The 27,442-nt window shown below is 49.4% G+C and overlaps 2 protein-coding genes across 3 annotated transcripts in view; one reads left to right on the forward strand and one right to left on the reverse strand.

The window, feature by feature from the left end:
- Positions 1-10,096, forward strand: part of CFAP92 (cilia and flagella associated protein 92 (putative)) — a 57,884-nt gene extending 47,788 nt beyond the window's left edge. Inside the window, exons 13-16 of the mRNA XM_055343902.1 lie at positions 4,648-4,812; positions 5,348-5,560; positions 5,641-5,785; positions 9,886-10,096. Of these exons, the coding sequence (XP_055199877.1) occupies positions 4,648-4,812; positions 5,348-5,560; positions 5,641-5,785; positions 9,886-9,920 (558 nt within the window). The 3' untranslated portion in view covers positions 9,921-10,096. The remainder of the gene's footprint in view (positions 1-4,647; positions 4,813-5,347; positions 5,561-5,640; positions 5,786-9,885) is intronic.
- The window catches only part of ACAD9 (acyl-CoA dehydrogenase family member 9), a 38,528-nt gene continuing 19,054 nt past the window's right edge, over positions 7,969-27,442 (reverse strand). Inside the window, exons 5-18 of one of the 2 annotated variants that reach the window (XM_055343903.1) lie at positions 26,336-26,436; positions 25,407-25,485; positions 24,027-24,201; positions 21,765-21,838; positions 16,731-16,806; positions 15,195-15,265; positions 14,817-14,936; positions 13,851-13,979; positions 11,837-11,916; positions 11,003-11,129; positions 10,732-10,809; positions 10,125-10,253; positions 9,436-9,508; positions 7,969-8,524 (exon numbers count right to left, since the gene is read on the reverse strand). In XM_055343903.1, coding sequence (XP_055199878.1) covers positions 8,424-8,524; positions 9,436-9,508; positions 10,125-10,253; positions 10,732-10,809; positions 11,003-11,129; positions 11,837-11,916; positions 13,851-13,979; positions 14,817-14,936; positions 15,195-15,265; positions 16,731-16,806; positions 21,765-21,838; positions 24,027-24,201; positions 25,407-25,485; positions 26,336-26,436 — 1,413 coding nt within the window. In that variant the 3' untranslated portion in view covers positions 7,969-8,423. The remainder of the gene's footprint in view (positions 8,525-9,435; positions 9,509-10,124; positions 10,254-10,731; positions 10,810-11,002; positions 11,130-11,836; positions 11,917-13,850; positions 13,980-14,816; positions 14,937-15,194; positions 15,266-16,730; positions 16,807-21,764; positions 21,839-24,026; positions 24,202-25,406; positions 25,486-26,335; positions 26,437-27,442) is intronic. The other variant, XM_055343904.1, reaches the window with a different exon arrangement.

Here is a 27,442-nt window from a genome sequence, read left to right on the forward strand (position 1 = left end):
ACACAGACGCCCCATCTTCTTTGTCCAATCACCCACTGATAGGTTTCTTCCATGTCTTGGCTATTGTAAAGAACACTGCGATGAACATGGGGATGTATCTATCTTCTTGAGTTAGTGTTTTTGTTTTCTTCAGATAAATACTCAGAAGTGGAATTGCTGAACCATATGGTAGTTCCATTTAATTTTTTGAGGAATCTTCATACTATTTTCCATAGTGGCTGCACCAATTTACATTCCTACCAAGAGTGCACAAGTATACCACATCTCCAACTGTTTTTTTTTAAAGATATTTATTTATTTATTTATGAGAGAGAGAGAGAGAGAGAGAGAGAGAGAGAGAGAGAGAGGCAGGCAGAGGGAGAAGCAGGCTCCATGCAGGGAGCCTGACATGGGACTCAATCCTGGGTCTCCAGGATCATGCCCTGGCCCAAAGCAGGCGCTAAACCGCTGAGCCACCCAGGGATCCCCTATTTGTTTTTCTAATAGTCATTCTAACAAGTGTGAGATGAAATCTCATTGTGGTTTTGATTTCCATTTCCCTAATGATTAGTAATGTTAAGCACTTTTTCACTTACCTATTGACCGTTTGTTTATCTTCTCTGGAAAAATGTCTATTCAGATCCTCTGCCCATTTTTTAATCAGGTGTGTTTTGTTGTTGTTGTTTTTTTTTTGTTATTGAGTTACATGAGTTATTCATTTTGGATATTAACTCCTTATTGGTTGTATCACTTACAAATGCCTTCTCCCATTCAGTAAGTTGCCTTTTCATTTTGCGGATGATTTGTTTCCTTTGCTGTGTAGCTTTTTAGTTCCAAGTAGTCCCACTTATTTTTGTTCTTGCTGTCAAATCCAAAAAAAATCATTTCTAAGACTGATGTCAAGGAGCTAACTACCTATTTTTTTCTTCTAGGAACTTTACCGTTTCAGGTCTTAGGTTCAAGTCTTTAATACGTTTTGAATTAATTTTTGTGTATGGCCTAAGATAGAGGTCCAATTTTTTTGGTATGTGGCCACCCTATTTTCCCAGCACTATTTATTGAAAAGACTATCCATTCTATATTGTATATTACTGGCTCCTTTGTTATAAATTGACTATACACGTGGGTTTATTTCTGGGCTCTCTATTCTCTCCCATTGACCTATGTGTCTGTTGTTACGGCAGTTATCACACGTTTTGGTTACTATAGCTTTGTACTATATAGTTGAATCAGGAAATGTAGCCTCCAACTTTGTTCTTTCTCAAGATTGCTTTGGCTATTCGATGTCTTTTGTGGTTCCATAAAAATTTTAGAATTGTTCTATTTCTGTGAAAAATACCATTGGAATTTTGATAGGGATTGTACTGGATCAGAAGATTGACTGTGTTTCTATTAAATGGTGAATGCTGCATAGGAAAAACTGTAGAGGCTCTTGACACCTTCCTCCAAAGAGGATTTACTTTTCTTCTGGCAGGCAAATAAAGGACAAATCTCTTAAACAGGCTTATCCCTTGTTTGGCCTTATTTCTAAAGCATAGATATTCTGAATTCTGAATTGTAAGCTTAGGGTATAACCTGGTGCCTTCCTCCTTGGCACACTCTGAAACTCAATTTTTGTTTCCCTAGCATGGTGACATTTTCCAAAGGATCTGCTGCATTCATCTCATTCATGTGCAATTTAGGAATCAGCAAATACCTTGTGAACAAATTGCGTAGGAGAGGAAAAAGGATTCAGTGTACTTCCCTTCTCTCTAGATTCTTAGCCCCTCAGATTCTTAGTTCTTTGCTTGCTCTCCAGTGATGTCAAGCAGATACTCATTTTTCTTTGCAAACCTGTCAGTTGTTACTTAATGTATTTTGAGACTACATTGTGAAGTGCACAACCTTCATGATGGTTATACCTTCTTGCTGTTTTTCTCAATATACAATGTCTATCTGTGCCTCTCGAACATTTTTATCTTGAATTATGTGGTCAGATGTTAAAGATGCCACTCTAGTTTTTGTCTTGGCTTTGTGATTCTTTTTGCCTAGTTTATATTCTTGCTTTAATTTCAACACTTTTTGTCTAAAGCAGTTTTTAAGGGATTTACTTTTTTAAGCAATCTCTATACCCAATGTGGGGCTTAAACTCAGAGTTGCACGTTCTACTAAGTGCCGCTAAAGCAGTTTTTATAGACAGCATACTGTTAGGTTAAAAAAATCCAATTTGAGATTAATTAATTGGCAAACAATCCACTTACTGAGAATATTGTTAGATTAGGCTTTTGAGGGACCACCTCCTTTTCTTTTAAATTCCTCCTATTCTGCTTTCTTTTGGTAGACCACGTTTTTTTTTTTTTTTTTTTTCTGATTTAAAAGTTTACATTCTTTGTTTCTAAGGTGGTTGTCCTGAAGACTACATTCATTTTTATATATTCCTACTGAATTCTGAGACTTTTTATATTGCGTTTCCTTTAAAAGACAAATAGCACACATATGCCCCTTTTTATCTTTTCCTACTCCCACTCTACCATCCCTTTTATAGATGCAGTCTCCAGAATTTTAGTTCTAGGTTACTACACTTTCCTTGTAGTTTCCTTGTAGACAAGAAAACTATTAGGATACCGACACCATCACTTGCTACCTTTGTCCAAACATTCCTGGGTTTTCATCCTCCCTTTTGTATTTTTTTCCAAGTGTGTTTTCAAAGGAAAGTGTCTGGGTAAGCTTCCCAAGCCTCTGTGTGAGACGTGTGCCCCTGACACACTGCCATCAGTGGACTGGCAGTCTGCCTGGGTGTCCAGTCTTGGGTCGAAGCTCCTCACCTTGTCTATGGTATGGTTGCTGTGGAATCAGAGGCCACTGTGGCACTTCTCCCGTCACAGGGGGGCTGCTCTTTTTCTGGAGGTTTTCAGGATTTGTCTCTGCCTTTTATGGTCTTACATGTAGCAGATAGTGTGCCCGGGCTTGGAATTCTACTTAAAATGTCCTACTCCTGCTTTCCCTGTCCTTTTGGGGCTTGTTATTTGGATATTTTCATTTTGGTTCCCAGTCTCTAAACTCAGGCTAATTTTATCTCAAGCTGGTTTCCAGTTTACTGATTTGTTCTCCATCTGCCCCACTTCCACAGGGTGTCTCACTCACTTGCGCCCTTTATTTATGTAAATAAGTATTATGTAAATATTTATGTTTTATTATGTAAAACTCTAATGTTTTACACTCAATATTTGTTTCTTTAGTCTTTTAAGAACGATTACATTTGCCTTAAATTTCTACCCCATCCCTTCCAATAGCTTGGCTTCAGTTGTTTGTGTCTGGGGTCTTTTGTAACTGGTTCTATGTCTCAGGCACCTAGTTACTTTGGCTGTCAGTCCAGAGTTCCCTGCAGCCTTCAGCCCCAGGGCAGAGAACCCCAGATGTCCCGAACAACTGTTGACCACTGTTCTCACCTCACCACGTGATGTCTTTTGGGCAGAACTTCCACTTTTTTTCCCAAGGCTGTAATCCACTAGTAAGGTTTAGAAGGAGCAGGGAACTTGCACTTTTGTGAAGGAGACTGACTCGTTCCGACCAACCCTCCCACTGGGAACCACCAGAAAAACTGGAGAGAATACTCAGTGCTCCGATTGAAGCTAGGTGTGCACCGCTTAGACCTCAGTCGCGCTTAGATGGCCCCTCTGGCACAGTCATCTTGAAGGTGCTCAAAGACAGGTGTTTTGTCCCTCATGCAATGAATGGTGACCAGTCTTTGTCTTAAGTCGCTGTTGCTTCAAGCCACGGGGGTCTTGTTGCCTTGATTTTTCACACTTTTATGTGAGTCACAGATTTAACTTTCCCTTGATTATTTTGCATTCTCTTACAGAAATCCCTCAGACTCCAAAGCCAAGACACTGGGGCTTGGCCTAAATAAGTGGTTAATGTGAGTCAAGGTCACTATCTTCAGCTTTAAAAATTTTTGTTTTGGGCAGCCCAGGTGGCCAGGGCGTGATCCTGGGGACCTGGGATCGAGTCCCACGTTGGGCTCCCTGCATGGAGCCTGCTTCTCCCTCTGCTTGTGTCTCTGCCTCTCTGTGTGTCTCTCATGAATAAATAAATAAAATCTTAAAAAAAAAATAAAACTTTTTGTTTCAAAATAGAAGATGGTGATTTTGCTGAAAGTTAATAGACAAGTGGTGGGCAAGCTACACCGCAATAGAGTGCAACTTTCTTTTCGGGGTCTCAGCCACCTCTCCCTGCAACACTGCAGCTTTCACCCGCAAAGAAGCTAGCTGTCAGACCATCTTGGGGGCTCCGGAGAGAAGGTTGACACTCCCTACGTAGCACTTAAAGGTGACCATGGGCAAGGATGGTAGTCCTTGCTGCTTTAGGTCATAATCTCCCCTATATATGCTATGAAAGCTTCAAGCTTCTCCCACTTCTGACCATCTGAGCCTCAAATTCTATCTGTGGCTGGCTCTTGTGTTCCAGTTACTTTAACCTTTGGCAAATCTCATCCTGGTCCTGAGTTCCACCATGGACAGCGAGGGGTTAGAGCAGGTGGCCCTCTGGTAGCGTTCTGTGATTGAATGGCAGCTCTAGTATTCAGGACTTGGTATGTGCGCTATAGCCTGGTCCCACAGATCATCTTGCTCACTACACGCTGGAAGCTGGTATTGAGGGGACTATAATGATTGGTGTCTCTTTCCACAGAAAAATATTACTAGAGCCTACCAGGTTAGTAAGAAGCCTCCAAAATCTGTGGTGAAGGTGATCAGAATTTCAGCCCCTACCAAAGATGCGGTTTATAACTACAGTATCCAGACCCTGAATTCCACAGAGCTTGCTAAGAAGGAGCTATATCGAGAGATGGCCAAGGTGAATGGGAGGCCCAGAGAGGGAGGCTGGCCGTCAATGCTTGTAACTCCAGACAGAAAAATAGTAATTGGCTAATCCAGTGAGCTCTCTCCTTTTTTGACTATACTGCCAGAGATCACCAGGGATCTCTGGTGTGCATAAGAAAGCCAACCAATGGGAGGAAATAGGCATCAGGTGCTGGGGGAGACATGTTCTGTTCCCACACTATGTAGGGATCCTCCACACTTAAGGGTGAGCCAACAGATCCTCAACGTATGCTCATATGTGCCTGGCTGCAAACCACCTTAGCATTCTGTTGTTGTCACCATGAAGGAAAAGCCCTGGCTTAGGCTTCCAACATGGTAGCTTTAGAAAAGGGTTGCTCTGTCAAAGAGAATATGAACGTGACCCTCACAGTTGTTACTCTGAATGGTCCTTTACATTGTCAGGAACGGTGCCACCATTTCTAATGCTTGCCTGGAGATGGGAGGGCTAGTCAGCCCCATCCACATCTGCTGCCAGCCCTTCTATCCTCGTGTCTGCCCCTTGTTTCCAGGAGCCAAGGAAGAGATTCACATACTCCCAGAATTACCTCTCAGCCATGGTGGAGCCTCAGGACTCAGAGGAAGAGGAGAAGAAAGCCAGGAAGAAATCCCGCCAGGCCTGGCTCACAGCCAATGGATTCCAACTGACTGGTCTTCACAGAACCACTGAATGCGACCATCACCTCAGGCTGCCGCCCATTAGCACTGATCCAGAGCCGAATGAGGTCCACAGGGTGGAGAGGGGCCTCCAGTGGGGTGTCTACAGGGACCTCCATCTTAACTTACTGTGTTGTTCTCGACGTAGGAGTGGAGGGAAAATGCACAGTCTGCTAGTATGCTGGATCGAGAGAGGTGGAGCTGGGACCAGCGCCACCAGGACTTTGACCTGTATAAGCAGCCACCACTTTTCCTTGAGCTGCCCCGTCCTCCAGCACCTAAGCCTGTAACAGGTAAGAGACCTCTGCAAGGCTCAGCCTCCTGATATGGGCAGTCAGGACCTCTGCTGCTTTGCATCTTTGGCAGTACCCTTTTTGTTTTAGCTGTTCTAACTTTCTAAGCTAGGAAGTCCAGAGTCAGAATGGGTCTGGCATTAATGTGCTAGGCTGGAACTCAAGAGCCCTGGATTCTAGCTCCAGCTGTGATACTAATTTGCTGTGGGTGATGTTGGACAAGTCCCTTCACTGTTCCTGGTCCCTGCTCCGTACAAGCTTATCTTACAGTATGCACAAGTTTGGAGAGAGGCAGTGGGAGAGGGAGAGAATCCTCAAGTAGACTCCTTGCTGAGTGAGGAGCGTAACTTGCAGGGCTTGATCCTAAGACCCTGAGATCCTGACCTATGCCAAAAATCAAGAGCTGGCCGCTTAACCAATAGAGCCACTTAGGTGGCCCCTCTAGGCCCGGTTTCTTAGCTATCAAACTTGTAAGTTGGGAGACAGGTCTAAGGGCTGTCCGCACCCCAACACGCATTACCCAGGTCTAGATGCCTGGCCAGCAGCTGGGGGCAGAGACTCTGGCCACCTCTGGGACCTTCTGACTCCATTCCTGCTCCAAGATGTTGCCATCTCCCACTGTGTGTGGGAAGGAGGGAGTTTAAAAGCATGAGTCCCTCTCATCCTTCTGTTTATAAAGATGGGCCTCCAGATCATTTGTACGTTTTCAGAGAACCAAAATCTGTTGGTTGCCAGAACCTTGGTTCAGGGAGAAAGTTTACCTAGTGACAAGGTTTGCCAGAGAAACCTTTCTCAGAAAGCTAGACCAGATAAACAAAATGGATTTCTTTCCTTCTCTAACTCTCAAAGGCAGCTGGTAACAGCTCCATGAAACAGGAGGAAGTGCCAACAAGCTGCTGAAATTTGTCTCCCTCCTGTCTGGCCCCTGCTGCCTTCCCTTCAGAACAAGCTCCAGGCTCTGGGACTGCATGGTCAGTCCTACCTGTTGGTACAGACCAGCCCAGCAATGCCGGGCTTACCTCCTTGGCCCGAATGCTGCCACTGAACTCCACTGCAGGCCTTCCCAGCACACATTCCCTGGGCACAGACGCGCACTGAGGCCTCTCCTCCCCACCATGTTTAAAGAAACCTTGGAAATGGTAGGGGGGAAAGGGAGATTTGAACCAGGGGTCCCAGCCTTTGAAACTCAGCCGAGTGAAGACAGAACCAGCCGCCGACAGGGGCGTCCATACTGCAGGGAATACAGTGAAGCCCCCTTTCCTGAATGGAGGTCCCGGGGGCATGGGGTCTGGACAGCTGCTTCCCAAGCTTCCCTGGCAAAGACCTTCTGTGCAGCCTCTGGTCGCTGGCATTGAACCAGATTAGTATTCCCCTTGCCAACAAAACACCCGAAGACCTTTAGGTTTCACTGGTAACTTAGCTCCAGTGCCTTAAGATTTGTCAAGTTTTACCTTTTGAAGATTAGTTATCCAATCCCTGGCAGAGGGCTCAGGCCAGCCCAGTGTTTGCATAGCAGACTGACTTGTACTTGAAAAGAAAGGAGGGACGCCTGGGTGGCTCAGCAGTTGGGCACCTGCCTTCCGCCCAGGTCGTGATCCTGGGATCCAGGATCGAGTCCCGCATCAGGCTCCCTGCATGGAGCCTGCTTCTCCCTCTGCCTGTGTCTCTGCCTCTCTCTCTCTCTCATGAATAAATAAACCTTAAAAAAAAAAAAAAAAAAAAAAAACAACAACAAAAGGAAAGGAAAGGAAAGGAAAGAGGAGCCTTGTCTTTTCTTCCCACCTCAGGGTGACATCTGTAGTGGGGTTTTCTGGAGCCCCAAACCACCTAGAACCAGAAGAAACCTCAAAGCTTGCCAGTGTGAGCATGCTGTGACGCAGTGTGGGGAAACAGCAGCAGAAAGGAGCCTAGACTAATGCAAAGGTCTAGTCGTGCCTTAAGATTCCTTTTTGCCCCCCTCTTCAGGAATAGAGGCCAACCTCTATACAGACAGCAGAAAGGTCCCAGGCAGGAAAAAGCATGTGTTATCATGTATCAGACCATAAGAAAGACCAGAGACAGGGCCTTAAAAATCCCCAGGGTACTGTGGTCTGGGCTGGGCACCCACCCCTCACCATCACCAAAGGGGGAAACTCAGCTCTGAGGAAAAACATGCTCAGTATACAGCATGAGGGCTAAAAGGGTAAACTAAACACAAACTGCATTTTATATTTGTTGTCAGATGGTTCCCAGTACACAGGTTAAGTGCATTTGTTCCATGAACACAGCTGGTCTTGCAGAAGTAGCTATCCATGCCTGCAACAGGTCCCCACCAACCTCCTGACGCAAAGGCAGCAGCAGCACAAGCCCGTTGCCACTGTACGTCTCCTATAGACTAGCAGAAGCCCCTTAGCTCCCAGGTGTCACCAACTGCATTCTCTCTCCTGTCTCTTCAGCACCTGGGATCAGGTCAAGTGGCAGTGCCTGCAGGGCAAAGCCTAAAGAAGCTCTGCCCCCAGGCCAGGAGAAAGTCCTTCTGGTATATACTGGGAAGAAACATTTCCACTTGTAAAAATTCCAAGTGCTCCACCTTCCGGAGAAAGAGCTGACCAGCGATGGGTTGTGGCTTCAGGGCAGTAGGGAACACTGTCCATTTGCTTCAGGACGTCCTGTCCAGAGGGTGGGCACAGATGTAGGCTTGCTTCTCTAGGACCTGCTGGGACACTTTCTTAATCTGCTCATCTAGATTTTCTGGAGAATCTGAAAGCAAAAAATATTAATAGGTTTGTGAGGAGAGAAATACTGCTGGGGTGTGGCCTTTTTTTTTTTTTTTAAACAAACAAAGTAGACCACCCACTGTGAAGGAGCCCTAAAGCTAACTTTCCTCCTCCAAACCCTCAGGAAGTGTCATTCTGGCTGTAGGGAAAAAGAGGGATGGGGCTTCATCCTGAAAAACAAAGGGCTCATCTTGTTGATCCCTCAGAACTCTGGATCTTGTGGGAACAGGGGCTGGAGAAGGATCCTCTGCCAGTCAAGCCTTTAGAAGAGAAACCATGTCTCCCACCACAGAATGGAACACAGATGCTAGCACCCAGAGCCAGAAGCTGCACACAATCATGTACTCCTCTTCTCAGCACGTGCCATGATGGCCTCTTCTCCATCTCTTGGCAACAGAGCTGGGCTCTACAGCAGGGGACACAGAACATGGACCCTTGAGGCCAAAATGACTGTAAGGGTCAGAGGAATCTGAGCCAGGTCCTCTCAGACATAGCCATGTGGCTACGGGAGAGGAGCATTCTAGACAAACAGCCCTATGTGCCAAGCCCCTGCACAAGGTAGGGCCAAAGCCTGAGACACCTGCTAGAAGGGCAGGTTTATTTTAGCTGGAGTGTAGGGGGTAAAGAGGCAGATAAAATGCTTCCCTTCTTTGTGGAACATCACTGGGCGGCTGCTAGGTGGCCAGGCATGCTGGGTCACACCCTGGGAGGCTCTGATAGTCTTCACCTGCAGGTATGTGCTCCTAGCTGGCAGGCCCTGCTGCAGGTGAACCTGACCTTAGCAGCCCTCACTCAAGGGAGAGGTTTGTGAGCAGCCAGCAGGCCCTGGGAGCCTGGCCATCAACAGTCACCTAGACTCAGGCCCACCTTCCCTCCTTAGGCCACCCTACTTACATTTGTCCAGCTGGGACAGGGTGAAGAGATTCTGGTAATAAGCTTCTGCACAGAAGATGTTGGCCAGCAGAACCTGTCAGAGCCAAGGATGAAGAGGATGACACAGGGCACCCCTTCCCTGGTGTGTGTGTTTCAAGAACTCAGCCAAACTAAGCAGCTTGGCTTGGGTCAAAAGGCCTGGCTTGGGGGTCAGTCTTAGGTTCTAATTCCAGCTCTGACCCAAACAGCTCTGTCCCCAAGAGCAAATTACTCAACACCTCTGGGCCTCAGTCTCCTCTATGGCAGGAAGGCCATCATAATGCTAGTGCCCAGAGGCTACCGAGGGACAATAAAGACCCAGCACACAGCAGGCGCTTAGTGACTGCATCTGGCCCCTCAGGCAGGGCAAGGAAGGCAGATGCGGTGAAGGCACAAGGTTTGGGACCCCATCACTTACTCTTTTTTCCTCAGATAGAAAAACAAAAGGGAGTGGCCCCATGTCCTGAGCAGCACAGACCTTCGCATTGGAGCTGACCACTGGTACTGGCCACAGCTCAGCAAACTTGCCAGCCTCCTGGGACCACCACTGGACCAAAGCCCTGACTTGCCCAGTCCCTTGCTCCTGACTGAGCGTTGCCACCCACTGACCCCCTTCCCCAACCACAGGTCTCATTAAAGTGCAGAGGATAAAGCTGGCAAGGGCTTATTACCTCATGGTCGTGGTTTCGGAGCCCCACTCGGATGGAACGGCTGGCCCGCGACAGCACGGCTGTCATGCCATACAGGTTGATAAGGATGTTGGCTACCCGCTTCAGGACCATCTGCTCCTCCACGATGGTCTGCCAACACAGAGCCCAGGGTGGAGACACGCAACACAGGAACCTCCCTCCCCGGGCCCATCTTCAGCCATCTCCAAGACTCACTTCATGCCTCAGTAGAAGGGGGTTAACACTGCCTCTCCCTTTGGGTTGTGGGAGGCTGACTCACTGGCTGCCTTGTTTTCCCTTCTATCTAGATTTGAGCATGGATCAGGCCAAGACCAGGTCCCAGAAACCTGGTTGAGATCACATGCTGCTGGTTACTGTGCTTTATGTCAGCCTGAGCAGCAGCAGCCTCACAGATCAGGGCCCTAGATTTGGGCTCCCCTCCCTACTCCAAGGACATCTACCCAAGTGCCCCCTGGGACAGAGAGCCCCCACCCATCCATGGTGACCAAGCTTTCTTTCTAGGCTGGGTCCCAAAGGTAAAATGCCCCATTCTCCCTGGCTCCCAAGATGGAGGGCCTGCCATCCCCAGATCTGGCAGGGGCCCAGGTACCTTGCCAAAGCGGAGAAGCAACGTCTCCACGGTGCGGCCAAAGTAATACACATTCTCCTCGAGCTTGTTGGCACTGTCCTAGTATGCCAGAGGAGAGACTGCTTGGTGCCACTCCCCACGGTACCCATCCCACCCAGCCCAGGGCTCTGGGGCCCAGGCTCTGCCCACCAGGCTGGGCCATCCTCCCAGATGCCCTGGTCACAGCCCTCTGGAAGAGGATACCCACCAGGAGGGCACCCACATGGGGGGTATGCCAGGTGTGCCCACTCACTGCGACACTGGGGTGCACAGCTCCCAGCTTCCCTGTCAACCCCAGGTCCACGGTTCGGCCCAGGGAGTCTCGAAGCCTCTGGCTGACAGTCTCGATGACAGTGGTCACATTGCCCCGTTTAAGCTCGCTGCGGAAAGCCCACAGCCCCGTGAACTCCGGCCTCACTGCTAGTTCCCACTGTTGAGCAATAGGGTCCCCCTTGGCACCCCAGAGCTACAGGTACCTGGTTCCCTCTGGTGATCCAAGACAGTAAAGGGACAACTCAGGACCTACATGCTGCTCTACCCTAGCCTGGGCCTGCTGGATGCCTGAGACCTCCCAGCCAGTCTCTGAGGCAGAGCACACAGAGCCTCTCTACAAGCAGCAGTCACAACTAGCCCCCAGGTGGTGCTCTGGGGTAAAGGAGTCTGCAAGATGCTCTCAGCAACTCCACACCAGGCTCCAACAATGATTTCTAGTTGTTCTAGCCCCATGATGGGGGTTAAGAGGAGCAAGAGAAAGAGCGAAGAAAGTGGTCTCATGTTAGTCTGGGAGCCCAGTGCCTGTCTGAGGGATAGCTCTCAATCCCTAGGCTCTGAAAACAAAGCTCCCTGCAGCATGGGAGATGGAAACTGCCAGGGGAGGAGGGCAATGAGGGCTTCCTGAGGCAGCTGGCACCTCCTATCACTTGTAGGTGAAGGCCAAGCTCTGCAGTCTGGCTTTCAGGGCTCCTGTCCCCTTCTTTCCCTCTAGCCAGCCTATGACTGAGCTGAGCACTGCACGGCTCCATGACCCCAATTCTGAGGTGTATCCCAGGATGGGGCCCGAGGAGCAGACAGTGGGGCTGGCACCTACTTGATCCTTGCGGTCAGGATGCGGCCAGCATGCTGCAGACCTGTCAGGGCAATGTACATCCGGAGAATCTCGTTGGTTCCCTGTGGCCAGGAGTATGGAGGTTAAAGTTGGCTCCACTAGGATGGTGCTTGTTTGTGCTGTGCGTGTAACTGGGTAGGCCACCCCACTGCCCGCTTGCCAGTGCCACGGAGGCTGCCGCTTTGGAAGTAGCCTCGCAAGGGAGCAGGGCTGTGACCTGAGGGTGAGGGCAACACGCTAGCCCCACCTCTACAGGGATGAGCAGGTTGCCGACCAGACAACCGGGGACTCCCTCAGGATCTACCACCTTTCTAGGACCAAACACAACGGAGTCACTTTTTCCAAGCCTCCAATTTGGTTTCTTTATAATTAATGGGAGAAACTCCTTTCCCCGAGGGGAGGGATGCCGATGCCCAGGACGCAGCAAGTGCTCCCAGGTTCCTCAGGGGAGCCACTGATCTCTAAGGACGAGAGCTGGCTGCCCCCCCAGTACGGGGTATCAGTACCCAGAGGGCCACCTCTTCCCTGCTGCTGTGCACACTGTTCCCCTCCCAATCTCCTTGGGATTATTTAAGGGAGGTGGGCCATGGGTCACAAAGCCAGTACTGGACACTGAGCCCTGCAGCCAGCCTAGCCAAGGACAGGGAGACACCCCTGGGAAGACTGCAAGTCAAGGTGTGCCCGGTCCTGCATAGTCTCCAGATGGGACCATCTGCCTCACTCTGAGGACTCCGCAGCCCTCAAAGCTGCTGCCCCATCTAGTCACACGGGAGCAAATTCAACCAGGTCGAGGGGAAGGGGCCTTGGAAGCAGCAGTCCTGGGGCAGCCCTTGGGAAAGTGCCCCTGGACCCTCAGGCTGGCCACATCCTGCCCGTCCTCCAAGGAAGGAGACCACAGGGCTGGCATGTGGGGGGCATGGCGAGAACTAGCAGCCATGAGGCCTTTCCCTGGGTTGGGGAGCCTGGGAGCCGGGCATCCAAAGGTGCCCTTCAGAAACCACACAGGTTGCTCAGGCTCCAAGTCTCGTCTCTGGGCTTGCCTCCTGCACACCCTACAGCCATCCTAATTCCATCCCTCTCTCTGCACGGCCCTCTCTCCTACTGTGTGCACCTGGCCTCTGGTCTTACCTCTGCAACTCCCACGTCAGCCCCAGGGAATTTCCCAGAATGGGAATGCATTCAAGTTCTTCCCTGCTCAGAAACCTCTAATGGCCTCCAGTGCCTGCACAGTAAGATCCAAACTCTTTTGCCTACTGGCCAAGGGCCCCCAGAGTCTAGTTACTTGGCTCCCCTTCTCATCTACCCTCTGCCCCCACCCCACCAACTTTTCTACCACCTGCCCCAGCTCTGCACCTACCAGGACCATCCACTGCTCCCACAAAGATATGCTTATCCTACTCAGTGCGGCAGGTAAGGCCCTATCTGGGGGTAGCATGTTCCATCTCCCTATCCTTGGCTCAAACCACCTTCCCCTTGGCCAGGCCAAAGTCATTTCTGTCCCCAAAGGCCAAGTGCACTGGCTTCCTGAGACACTAGCCCACTGAGGGAGAGATGCAGCTCAGGCCCTCCCTGCACTGGTGTTCCGTAGTCTACCCTGGTCAGTCAGGCCACGAGCTCTTCATCCCCCTTTGTTATCCCACCTGGGGTCACCCCACTCACAGAATTCCCTCTTTTGGCTTGTGAGCCCATGGAGGGGGCAGCAATTAGGGAGGTGTCAGGGCTGGGAAAGTCCATGGAGAGGACCCTGCTGAGGTGCCTGTACTCTGGGGAGGAAAGGCAAACCCAGAGTGAGCCCTGGAGGCACAACTGGGCCGCCCGTGAGATCTCTGTTTGTCCCACCACAGACAACTGAAGGGACAGTCTCAGCAGAAAGGGCACTCGCTTGGCCCCTCAGCCTCACCTCCACCCCTGGAGAATGGGGCCACACAGAGGCATGAGGAGGGACAATGAGACTACTTGGGGGGGTGAGGGGGTTGGCAGGGCGGCGGGCACTCACCTCGAAGATGAGCAGGATGCGGCTGTCACGTAGCAAGCGCTCATATGGGTAATCCCTCATGTAGCCTGAGCCGCCGAGGACCTGCAGTGCCTCACTCACGCACTGCCAGGCACCCTCCGAGCTGAACACCTGCCATGGAGCCAGGACACGGTAAGCACAGGGGCGACAGGGCCAAGTCCCTTCCACGAGGGGGAGGGGGCCTCAGCCAGGGCAGGGTGGCTGGGGATGGAACAGGCAGCTTGACATGGAGAACCTGGCTCTAGGATGAGACCAGCCCAGGTAGGAGCCCTGTCCCAGTCTCACTGGGTGGCCTCGGACAAGTCCTTTTCTCTCTGGACCTAACTGACCAACTGTGGCTCCCCACCCACCATGACTCCTCCTATCTCTAAGGCTTCCCTGGGATGCAAGAGCCTACTCCACACCTTCTACACTGAAGAAACTCCTGTCTTTTTTTTTTTTTTTAACTCCTGTCCTTTTGAAACCCACTTCAGATTCCCTCTCCAGGAGGCCTGACCCTGCCCACCTAGTCCCGTTCACCTGCAGCTTGCCTCTCCACATGTAGGTGAGCTGCTTGGCCCAACATGTGCCTGCAGGTGACACATAAAAGTGGAAAGCTGTACACCCACAACAGAAGTCCTTCCCAAGAAAGCTTGGGTGCTTTCATACTGATGGGAAATTATAATATGTGGCCTGTATTTTCCCCATCTGCTATAGACTGGTGATGACTTGGCTCCTATGGAGCCACTGACCTGTCCTATAAATGTACTCAAGTGGGCACTGCTCTTTATTGTTTCTCCCATGCCATGTGGGCCTCTCCAGGTGCATCTTGGGGCCAGGTCTGTCACATGGTGGGGTCGTCATAAATACTGGATAAGCTGACCTATAAGCTAAGGAGAAGAGGAAGGTGGCAGGCGACACGGGGCTGAAAGGCCACAGCTAAGGTCTCCGAGGCTGTGCAGGGATTACCTTCACCATGGCAGCCTCGATGGAGCAGTCGGGAAACCCTGGTTGGTCCAGCATCCCTGCAGTGAGGTAGGCCATACTTTCCATTACATAAGTCTTCTGAGCCATCAGGGCAAACTTTTCCTGGGGTGTTCAGAAAAAAAACATAACCAAGAAACAATTTTCATGTGCTGAGACCCAGATCCTCTGCCAGCCAGCAGAGAAGGTAAGAGCCCAAAGCTTCCATGCCCGAGGGAACCAAGCCCTCATAACAGGGAGCCACACTAAATATAGCCTTATACTCGTCTTCTGAATCGCTGTGTGGGCGTCACAAGTACAGACCACACACTTTTAATGCCCACCTGTGAAACCAACACATGCAGCACCCAGAACCTTTGGTACCTGAATAAGTCCATATTCACTGAGGTTCCTATTGAACTGTTTCCTCGTGCAGGCATATGCAGCAGTCATTTCTGAAGAAGAGCAGAGTTGTTAAAAAGAACCATTTTCAGGCTGTCCTAAAATGATTTCCGAAGGCTATCATCACTACCCTGTGAACACTCAGGACAGAACTATGAGAAACAGGTTTGCGACAGTATGAGACCAAACACACTACAAGACAGCACTGCCCCTTCCTAGCGTTATCTGGTCAGAGGAAAGCCTGCTCATGCTCAACAGTGCCTATGGCAGTAGACAGCAACAGAAGCCCAGAATTTAGAGTCAGGCCTGAACCTGGCACTTTCTCTTACTAGGTAGTAGGCTGGGCCAAGCAACTATCTACCCTGAACAACACTCCCAACCTCACAGCACTGCTGCCAAGGTTACCAGAGATGCAGAAGGAAGAAAGGCACCTAACATGGAGCCAGGGCTCTAGAAACATCCGACATGAGGTGCAGGCCCACGCCTGTCACAGCTGTCCATCACCAGAGGAGGGTCATGTGTAGAGCTGTGAACAGGCACCCAGCGCTGGAGGCACCCGAGAGAACGTGGCGGCCTCCCAGTGGCCAGCAGCAAATGCCAGCCCCTCCCTCTGCAGTTAGTCTCATCAAGGGTCTACATCCTTTGGGGACAGGTGAGGAGAGCCTCCACGAACCTCTTGCATGGAAGAGTTTCCGTGATGGCGAAGCAAGAGGCCTGGGGGCTTCAGGGTGTTGGGGGGAAGCTCAGCAAAGTGAGACAAGCCCTGAGTCTAGAGTCTCACAATACTGACTTACAGGCAGATGAGTGGCCTTGGGCTAATTGCTTACTCTCTCTGAGCCTCATCTAAATGGAAGTAAGAACCTAAAACAAAGCTTTCCTGTCTCCACCTGGCCCTGAACTCTGAGGAACTTCATCAGCACTATACCAGCCCCAGGTAGCCCTCACCCCCCACCGGCAGGGCCCTGTGCCTTTGCCAGCAGTCACTTCCACTTAGCTGAAATGATAATGACATCTGTGTCCAACAAAACCCCATAGGGCTGTTCTAAATTCACAGACCAAAGACTCTTACTTTCAGGTATTCTAACAGAAAAAAAAAGGGAAGATCCTGAGACTGAGTGAGTAGGAGTTCCACTCCTCACCCACGGAGCCTCCTACAAATCGGGGATCTTGTGAAAGCACCAGTGTCTTGCTCACATCTGGATGTTTAAGTAGCTCTGTCCTTAGTTGTCAGAGCAGCAAACCCTCCTGACTCTGATGGACCGTCTACTTCCCCACTCCCCGGATCCTTTGTGAGTAGGTAAGACATAGAAGTGTGAAAAAGGAACAGTAACCACCTGGGGGCAGACTGACCACATTTTTTGGTCTAAACTGAAGTCCAAATCTCAGACTGCAGCTGGGCTTTTTCCAAAGGCCTGGCTCTGCACTGGCCTGCTAGGAGGACATGGCAGGGCCTCCAGGATGGAGGGGGCCGCAGGGCAAGCCTGTGCCACAAATGGCTCCTGTCCCCGACTTACCTACCCATCAATTTCTTGAGCATCCCGGCCACAAGGCTGCCCATGCTGAACCGCCCACTGTTGAGGATGTTCATGGCCACCTGGAGAGAGAGAGGGCGCGGCTCACTGGGACTGCAATCCTAGTGTCCGGGAGGACCACAGGTGACAGACCACAGTGCTGCTTGTCTACTTTTACCAGGTTTCTTGAGGACAAAAGGCAAGTCTCTAGAGAATTCTGTGCCAGCACCTGAGAAAGTTAATCGTCCTGTCAATCCCCACCAGGCTGGAGGAGAGTATAGTCCCAACACACAATGAGGTAATTACTCAGTCACAAACATTCTTGGGAGTCACCCCGATAAAGGAATGGGACAATGTTATCACAGAACAGGCCACCTCTTAGTCCTCAGAGGAGAGCAGAAACTAAGACCTGGTGGGTACACCCTGCAAACTACCTGGACTTTCCCACCAGCATGAGCCTCCTGAAGGACAGCAGTGACCTGTCAAGCCCCTACCACACCTGTGGTGCCCAAATCGGAGACTTCAAGGACCGGCTGGGGCTGAGGGCAGAAAGGAGTCTGTGAACATCACTGTTTTTCCTAAAAGCTCAACTTCAAACATATTACTGCTATTCACTCCATGCGTATTTGTGACTTGGTTGAATAAATCATGTAACGGATTCTGAATTTATGATCGCTTGCTATTCCGAATGGGAGAATCTCAAAGCAGACACTGCGAGGTAGGAAACAACGGTTCCAATGACAGGGTGTGGGGGGGTACTGACCGTACCTGCTCAGTCCTAGGGGCTGGGGAATGTGGAAACAAGGGGGAGAGGGTGAGGTTACGTCCTACTACAGTGTGACACCCAAATCCTGCCCTGCCTCCTCCTGGGGCCGTGCCTCTGACCTCAGACTTCCTGTGCCTCAGGCGGTATGTGGGCACTGGTCTCCAGACCTGCTGGGACTATGAGGAGGAAGTGAATTCTCCTACCTCATTCCCTCTGCCCACACAGGCATGCAAAAGCTGGTTCATGCTTTATGAGCAAAGTCCATTTCATGGCCCCTTCAGAATTTATTCTTACCCTCATTAAAAAAAAAAAAAAAAAAAAAAAAAGATTAGGGACTAGATCTCATTCCCTAGACAATCAAAGATGTAATAGATTTCACCCTTTCTCAGGAAGGGCTCCTGAGCTCAAATATCAACCCTCCTACTCAACCCTGGGGCCTCCCCTCCTGCCTGGATGGCACCTGTACACTTTTAGCTTCCCTGCTGATGTCTCCTGCCATTTGTACAACTACATTCTACACTGCAGCTTGCCAGAAGCTAGATACTATCCATATTCCCAACAGCCTCTGCCTGACACCTAACTCCTTCCCTGCCTTGAAGGTCTGAAAGACCTGACTGCTGGCTCTTTTCTCTCACTTTAGCCAGGTGATTTTCACCTGGCCTTTGATCATTTTGCAGTCTCCAGAATCACTCATGGTTTAGCATTTAGGCCAAATGACAAGTGATCCTACTAATAACAAAGAAAGGACTCTGGAAATCTTTTTCTTTTTCTTTTTTTTTTTAAGATTTTATTTATTTATTCATGAGACAGAGAGGCAGAGACATAGGTAGAGGGAGAAGCAGACTCCCTGTGGGGGACCCAAAAACAATAGTTTTAATAGGCGAAAGAAAATAGATTTCCAGGGACGCCTGGGTGGCTCAGCAGTTGAGGTCTGCCTTCAGCTCAGGGCGTGATCCCAGGATCCGGGATCGAGTCCCACATCAAGTTCCCTCTGCCTATGTCTCTGCCTCTCTCGGTGTCTCATGAATAAATAAAATCTTTAAAACAATTTTTTTTTCATCTAACACAGTGGGAAAATGTTTTAATTCATGTGGAAAGGACTAGGGCAAGGGGCATTCCCACAAAGGAGCCAGCCCGACTCCCCATAAGTGACCTGGCAGTGGGCCAACAACTAAAACTGCCCTCAGACATGGAAAAGCCTACTGCTGGGTGTTGAAACTGTGGAAATAATCAGACGAGTGTACACAGATACAAACAAGGAGATATACCACACAATAAGATTCTGAGTAGAAAGAGAAAAGTGTTAAATGCCCAATCCTAGGAACAGTAAATGTGCCATCACCACACAAAGAAATACTCTGCAGCATTAAATATCAGCAGTATACATTTACTGGCATGAAGAGTTAGGATTGCTTGGTATGTGGAAAAAAAAAAAAAAACAGAAACAAAAATGCAGGCTATATTAAACAAATGGTATTACCAAATGTTTAGAGATGTATACTCTTTAAAAAGGTCTAGAGAGGGGCACCTGCGTGGTTCAGTTGGCTAAGCTCAGTTGGCTAAGTGTTTGACTCCTGATCTCAGCTCAGGTCTTGATCTCAGGGTCATAAGTTCAAGCTGCATGCTGGGCTTGGAGCCCAGCATGGAGTCTACTTTAAGTAAATAAAAGGGTCTAGAAAGATAAGCATCTAAATTGAATGATGAATAGCAACTCTGCTGGTGCTAAGCTTCAGGTAATTTCATTTTTTCCACCTATATTCTCTCATCTGCATATAATATCTGGGTTAAGCAAATAACAAACATACCACTGTGCACACACTGCTCCCTTTTTGTCCTTTCACCTCTCAAGCCCTTTGGTCAACACTCACCAAGCAGCCTCAAGTCAGTTTTGTTTTTGTTTTTTGTTTTTTTTATTTTTATTTATTTATGATAGTCACACACACACACACACACACAGAGAGAGAGAGAGAGAGAGAGAGAGGCAGAGACACAGGCAGAGGGAGAAGCAGGCTCCATGCAAAGGGAGCCCGAAAAAAAAAAAAAAAACAAAAAAAAACAAAAAAAAACAAAGGGAGCCCGACGTGGGATTCGATCCCGGGCCTCCAGGATCGCGCCCTGGGCCAAAGGCAGGCGCCAAACCAATGCGCCACCCAGGGATCCCCTCAAGTCAGTTTTGGATAAATGCATGATCAGATTCTCATACCAGGAAGGGAGAAAGGTACCTGCTGTGATTCCTGCTTCACAGCCAAGGTGGATGGGGCTCCCCAGAGTGAGGATAACTTGCCCAGGTCACCTGATAAATTAAGGTAAGGCAACAACAAAGAAAAATAATCAGGGGCGCCTGGCTGGCTCAGTCAGTTGGGCATCTGCCTTCAGCTCAGATCATGATGCCAAGGTTCTAGGATCAGGTCCTGTGTTAGGCTCCCTGCTCAGCAGGGATCCAACATCTGCCACTCCCTGTCAGTTACCCTCGCTTGCATTCTCTTTAAAAAAAAAAAAATCTTTAAAAAGATTTTATTTATTTGAAAGAGAGAGAGAGAGAGAGAGAGAGAGAAAGAGAAAGTGAGTTCACGAGCAGGGGGAGAGGCAGGCAGAGGGAGACGGAGAAGCAGACTCCTAAGCAGGGAGCTCAATGAAACAATAATGACCAATGACAAGGGGCTCAATCCCAGGACCCAGAGCTAATGATCTGAGCTGAAGGCAGACACCCAACCAACTGAGCCACCCAGGTGCCTCTAAAAAAAAAAAAAATCTTTAAAAAAAAAGAAGAAAAAAAATGACAAATAGCCAGTTTAAAAATGGGCAAAGGAGGGGGTAACCAGCTGGTTCAGTCAGGGGGAGTGTTGCCACTCTTGATCTCAGTCATGAGTTGGAGCCACATGAGAGGTGTAGAGATTACTTTAAAAAAAAAAAAAGGCTTTATAAAAAAAATAGGCCAAAGGATTTCAAAATACATTTCTCCAAAGAAGATGTATAAATGGCCAGTAGGCACATGGAAAGATGCTCAACCTAGTCAGTCACTAGGTAAATGTAAGCCAAACCATAATGAGATACCACTTCACACTCCCTGGGATGGCTATAATTTTAAAAATGCACAATAACAAGCACTGGTGAGAGGATGTGGAGGAATTGGACCCTTCCTTCTACTCCACCATGGGCAATGAAACGTGGTGCAGCCACTGTGGGAAACAGTCCGGCAGTTCCTCAAAAAATTAAACATACAGTCACCATATGATCCAGCAATGCTGCTTCTAGATGTATATACCCAAAAGACCTGAAAACATACAGTTCACGCAAGGACTTGTATATGAATATTCACAGTAGCATTACTGATAATAGTCCCCATGTGTCAACAGTCCAAACGTCCATGAGCTCATGAACAAATGTGGTGTGTCCCTGCAATGGAATATTATTCAGCTACAGAAAGGAATGGCAAGTGCTACAACGTGGATTAACCTTGAAAACATTATGCTAAGAGAAAGAAGCCAGACATAAAAGATTGCATATAGATTCCATTTACATGAAATATTCAGGGGATCCCTGGGTGGCGCAGCGGTTTGGCGCCTGCCTTTGGCCCAGGGCGCGATCCTGGAGACCCGGGATCGAATCCCACATCGGGCTTCCGGTGCATGGAGCCTGCTTCTCCCTCTGCCTGTGTCTCTGCCTCTCTCTCTCTCTCTCTCTGTGACTATCATAAATAAATAAAAATTAAAAAAAAAAAGAAATATTCAAAATAGGCAAATCCATAGAAACAAAGTAAAGTAGCAATTGCCAAAGACTGGGAAATGAGAAGATTTCTTTCGGGGGATGAAAATGTCCAGTTAGGCCACGGTGATAGTTGTACAACATAGTAAATAAACTAAATAATGCCAAGTACATTTAAAAATTGTGTATTTATGTGATGTGAGTTATAGGTCAATTAAACAAAATAATAATCTAACTCCAAGAAAAAAATTAGGGAAGGGCTTCAGGACCCAGGGTTGTGCATTCAGAGAACCTGAGCTGCTTCAGTGCCCACTGGCCTGCTTTCTTTCACTCGTCGGGAGAGAGGAATCCTTTCCCTGCTCAAGGCAAAGGAAGCCTCACAGATGACACACTCCCTCTTCTGGGAGCTAACTTTTCCATTCTGCTAATTTCCCACCAAAGAACTCTGCACAGTCATCTGGCAAGCACGCGCTGGTCAGCTAAAGGCAGGGATGGGACAGGAAGTTGGGGCCCACAAGCTGTACCATGAACCCACACGCTGCCCTCACAGGGGCTGCTTTCACGACGCACCTTAAACCCGCCTCCGACTTCTCCAAGGACATTTTCGATGGGCACCTTGGTGTTTTCAAAATGGACCTCGCAAGCTGAAAAAGATGAAATTGAAAGCCTTATGTAATGAGTACAGACTACTTGCACTTGATCATGAAATGTAATTCATTCATTCATTCAACTCATTCTCCAGCTACTGAAAGACAAAGGTCCTGTCCACATGGAGCTCATATTATGCTAGGGACATGATGGATGTTCTAAGTACTACAGTGGGGACAGAGGTCAGAGAGAGTAAATAGTATTTTTGTTAAGGGCTTCCATCAGGCTTTTCTAAGAGTACACTCAGCAGAAGTTTGAAGGAGGAGCACATGCCAGAGGAAGAACCATGAAAGTGGATGGCACAGACTTTCTGAGGTCCCTGGACTCAACAGGAGGATGGATCCCACTTAACTCGGATGTAGTCACACCCTGCACTATGCCTCTGTGGAAACAAACTGCCTTTCCCTGCCTTGTCCCTCCAGCTGTCACCAGGGACAAAGAACCCACCTGACACGAGCCGTGGCCTTCCCAGTGCTGGGTGGTCTGGCTCAGCCCCCAGACGCTCCTGTGATTTGCTATGAGAACAAGCCCTAGCATGGTACACAAATGCAGCAGATCGGGATCCAACCACAGCCCGGAGCAGGCCACCCAGCACCTGCAGACTGAGGGTGACAAAGGCTCACCCTCTCAGATAAGTGCTGGGGTGGATTCTCAGACAGGGTGACAGTGGCAGACCTTGAAGTAAGGAAGCGCTTAGCGTGCAGAGGCAGGCAGAGAGGGGAAAGGTGCCAGTGGCAAGGACAGAGGCAGGAGGCAATGGGGACTTTTGCACCATGTTTTCTGTAGCAGCATGTCTTCGCATGCTGTCACATCAAGACTGCAACTCCTGGCAACTTAACACTGGAGTAAAGGGAGACTCAGGACAAAGGTCATGGCTCAAAAGTAGCCAAACAGCAAGCAAGCTAGGTGTGAGCAACCAGGTCTGCTGACTATTCTATTCCAATTGCTTGGTTGTGAAATATAATGAAATCATTTCGGTAGCTGCTGGCTCCTTTTTTATGACACATGGGCTACAGGGCCAGGCCCTTGTCCTAGGGGCTCTAATTCTTTCACAGGCTACTTTGTGTGGGGAGGACCCTCCTCACTGACCTCACCTGGGCCACTCGATCCACTCTTTGTGGAGCTGCTGCATCCCAGGGGCACCACCTACCCTGACTTCACTATGGACACTGCCCTGGCAGTGGTGCAGGGCTACCACCCTGCTCTCCCCCTCACCTGGGTCACACTGACCATCTTCTCACCAGCACACCAGGCTCTTTATCTTTTGCCTTTGAGAACACTCTTTCCTCTGCTGGAATGTTCTATGTATGAATAAGCACAACAGTCTGGTGGTACAACTTGCTTCCATGTGCATGAAAGCACTGTACAGGCATCCAAACACTCCTTTCCCAGGTCACATCGCTATGTGCGTTATCACCCCTTTGCAATAGGTGAGGAAAAGGAAGCACAGGAAAGTAAACTAGCTTGTCTGAAGTCACGGAGTTTCTAGGCAGTGGAGCCAAGTCAGAGCTCAGGGTCCTCTGACCCCATCGAACCAGGCCGAGGTAGCAAATATTGCCATACAGAACCCAGGATCTCAAGACGGGATGGCAAACAGAAGCGGGTCTGGAGGCGCCAAGGGCAGCAGGCAGTCCCCTGCAGCACAGATACCCCACGATCTGAACTAGGAGCCCCAAGAGGCAGAGTTTTGTGAGGACTCTCTGACAGTGCTGGTCAGGACAAGAGCCACTTACAGGACACCAGCCTCAAGGGGACCAAGTGCTGTCCAGGAGCTGCAGGTGGGCCCGGGGGGGGGGGGGTGGTACGAGGGAGAGCAAGAGGCAGGAGGTTCCAGGCAGGAAAGATATGGTGTCCTGCAGTGAAGTGTTTACCTCGGATACCCTCTGCCTCCTTGGTGTCCACTATAGCCTCCCCCATGGGACAAAGTGCTCCACAAGGCTGCAATGAGCTCACATAGAGATTAGTATGCCTGCTACATGGAGGGGGATACAAGCAACATGTGTTGATAGAGTAAATTAGCTTCAATGAGCTCCTCCACACTGCCATGGAGTCACCATGGCATTCTTAATGTGATTTTGCTGACATGCTTATGTGGAACCAAAACTATTTACATCTCATTTTATCTTGAATTTGGATTGGGTTGAGGGGTGCCCCCCCGGGTGCCCCCTCCCCCTCACTACTTACTGTTGGAGCCACGTATGCCTAATTTATCCTCGGGTTTCCCATTAGTGACTCCACCGAAGTCTCTCTCTACTATGAATGCTGTGATTTTGTCTTTTACGGAGCCGTCAGAATCCACAACCTGTGTCTTTGCAAACACAGTAAAAACATTGGCGATTCCTCCATTGGTGATCCAGATCTGAGCAAAGAAAGAAAAAGGGCTTTGGAGAAAACTGGACTGTCATACACCACCTCTCAGCTCCACCCTTTCCCAAGAGACACCCCAGCTGCTTGTCAAACCTCAAGCCAGAAGCATAAAGATCTTGGTGCTGGAAAAGCCAAGCCTGTGTGGACAGAAGACAGGGGCTCACCCAGTCTCCCCAGATCAAGGATTTCCCCAAGAGGCACAATGTCTGGGTGTGTGCACAGAAGTGAAACCAATAGTATGGAGACAGTCCACGCTCTTAGAATCAAGGAGTCACGTGTCCTCAAGAAAGCAAAGCAGGCAGGCAGGAATAAGGAGACAGGAAGGATGGTGGGGGGGGGGGAGATAAAGGGATTTTTCAACGAACTGGGATGTATGAAACTTATTTGGCTCTTGATTCAAGCAAATTGTTGGAAAATACAAAGGTATGAGACACCAGGAAAACTGGAATGCTGACTAGACAAAGAAATGATAAATTTTTAAATGTGTTAATGGCATTTTGACTTTGTTTTTTTAAGTCTTATCTTGTAGAGATGTGCTGAAACTCTCAGGGATGCGATGCAGGGATGCTGAGCAAGGAAACAAGGTGGGTTAGGAGCTAGTTAACTGCTGAAGCTGGTTGCCGGCTGCGTGCAAGTTCATTACACTAACCTTTTGTATGTATTTGAAAGTTTGTGTAATAAATTAAAAGAACACACAACAGCAGCTCAGGGAGGTAGCTGATTCTGCATCAGCATGTATACTCTGGAGCCAGAACGCCTTGCTTCCAACTTGCTTCCAATCCTGGTTCTGCCACTGAGCAGACACAGGATGCTTGCAAGACACTTTACCTCTCTGGGCCAGTATCTTCTTCCAAAAAAAAGAGAATAGCATCTGGGTGCCTGGATAGCTCAGTTGGTGAAGAATCTGCCTTGGGCTCAGGTCATGATCCCAGAATTCTGGGATCGAGCTCCTGCATCAGGCTCCCTACTCAGTGGGGAGTCTACTTCTCCCTCGGCCCTTCCCCCACAGCTTGTGCACTCTCTCAAATAAATAAATAAAATCTATATAAAAGAGAGAGAGAGTAACATCCATCTGAGAGCTGCCTCAACAGCATACAAGAGATGATGTGCATGTGCTTTAGGGCCCAAGGCGTGTGGAGGTGGTCAGTGCGCAGTGCAGGCCATAGCTAAGATGCTCAGCAGGCCACAGAGAACTACCTTGGAGCCATTGAGGATGTAGTGTTTCTTATCCTCACTCAGCGTGGCCCTGGTCTTGATGGAGGCTGCATCACTGCCACTGTGGGAACAGAAACATGCAGTTGAGGAGAGCGATGCCAGGGATGGAGAACAGTTCTGGGGCTAAAAATGGAGGGTTTGGTACTTTAACACAGGGGTTGGCAAACTTTTAAAAATAAAGGGCCAGATAATAAATGTATTCAGCTTTGCAGGCTATGGGATGTCTGCCTGCCTGCTCAACCCTGCCACTGTGGATGAGGGGGCCAAACACCCTGTGAACAAACAGCGTGCTCTAGTAAGACCTTATTTATGAAGACAAGCAGCTGGCTGGATCTGAGGGCCCCTGCTTCATCACACGAAAAAGAGTGGCAGTGTAAACAACCTGGCCTTAGGCTGAAACCTGGGAATGTGCGTGCAGAATGGGCTCATCTGAGTTCCTGCGAGGAGTGTGGGGCAACCTCGGTTCCCAAGTGAGGGGAAGTAGGATGGAGCACGGTCCAAGTAATGGATCTGTCAAAAGTCCTAAGTCCTAAGCGGGCTGTGTGACCTCGGGCTGATGATACAACCTCCTTGAACCTCAGTTCCTAACCTGCTCATGGACAATACTGCCAGCCCTATACATCTGCAAAGCTGCTTGGAAGCCTGAATGCATTATCCTATATAAGGTGTACTCAGACCACAAAGTAATTATTTGACGGGTGCTGTTGGGTACGTATCTCATTTCAAGTCTGAGACAGAGAAATAAGGTAAAGAGAATTGATAAGAAAAGTTGCTGAGTCAACTCTCTAGCAGATTCAAGGAGAGAAGAGAGAAAAGACCACCTATTCACCAAAACCCACAACCCTCATCCTAGGGCGCCCTGGAAGATGCCCTGGAGGCTGCCATGTGGCACCTCTTGCCAGGGGGCAGACCTGGTTGCCTCCGTCAGACAGAAGGCAGCGATGTGCTCCCCCGATGCCAGTCTGGGCAGGTATTTGGCCTTCTGCTCCTTGTTGCCTGCCAAGATGATCCCCTAAACCAAACATACACAGGCCACTATCAGCTGTGGGGAGAAAAGAATGTGTGAAAGGTGCTTACAGAACACAACCCCTCCTGGAGCAAACATCTCAGGCAGGAGAGGGATACCCCAAGCGCAGAGCCAGCAGCCCCAAGTGGGAAATGGAGAGCTGTTGACAGGTCTGAGGAGTCAGGCTGCTAAGGAGCCACCCCGAAGTGCACGCTCCAGCGGGGCCTGGGCCTGGAGCACCAGCATGGCTTTGGGTCTGACTCAAGGATTGTCATCACTGCTCCTCCGCTTCCGGGCTGGGTAAACTTGGGCCAGGATGTCCCTCCTCTGAGACTCCATCCTATCAATTCCACATGGGATAATCCTACCCACGGGAGGGGTGTTTAGATGACAATACATGAAGACACAGGAATGCTAGAGCCACACCTAGGATAGAAGTGCACAGGCAGTGTCAGAACTGTCCCACCCCTTCTCAGTCAGTGCCATGAGGAGAAGTCTGCTCTTTTACTGGATGACTGTGGGGAGCAAGTGCTCGGGGGTGGGGGGGGGGGGGGAGAGGACAGGCATACTGTTCACTTTCTACCATGAGCAAAGCCAGCCTTGAGTAATGAGATGGTCACTGAAAGCTGTGTGACCATGGACCTGCCCTAAAATGCTCCAAGCCCAAGGGTAAGGAAGACATGCACACAAACAGCAGGAAGGACACTCAGGCCCCTCATGACTCAAGAGCTCAGCAGGGGAGGCTTGCTTCCAGCGGTAAGGTGAAGACAGGCTTCTTGGAGGCAGTAGCATATGATGTGAACCTTGAAGGATGGGTAAAAGGCATTGGGGACAGGAGGATGATTCCAAGGGGACAGTGTGATCAAAGCAATACTGCTTGTGTGGGGGCCATGTACCTCCAGGTGTGGCTGGGGAGAGGAGGTGCACAGGGGAGTGCTGCAGGGCCCCCCTCTAAGATCCTGAGACAGCAAGCCCAATTCACTTGCTGGTAAAAGTGAGCAAGCCTCCTGCC

Source organism: Nyctereutes procyonoides, unplaced genomic scaffold (genome assembly GCF_905146905.1).
Source record: "Nyctereutes procyonoides isolate TBG_1078 unplaced genomic scaffold, NYPRO_anot_genome, whole genome shotgun sequence".
In the NCBI taxonomy this organism is placed as follows: domain Eukaryota; kingdom Metazoa; phylum Chordata; class Mammalia; order Carnivora; family Canidae; genus Nyctereutes; species Nyctereutes procyonoides.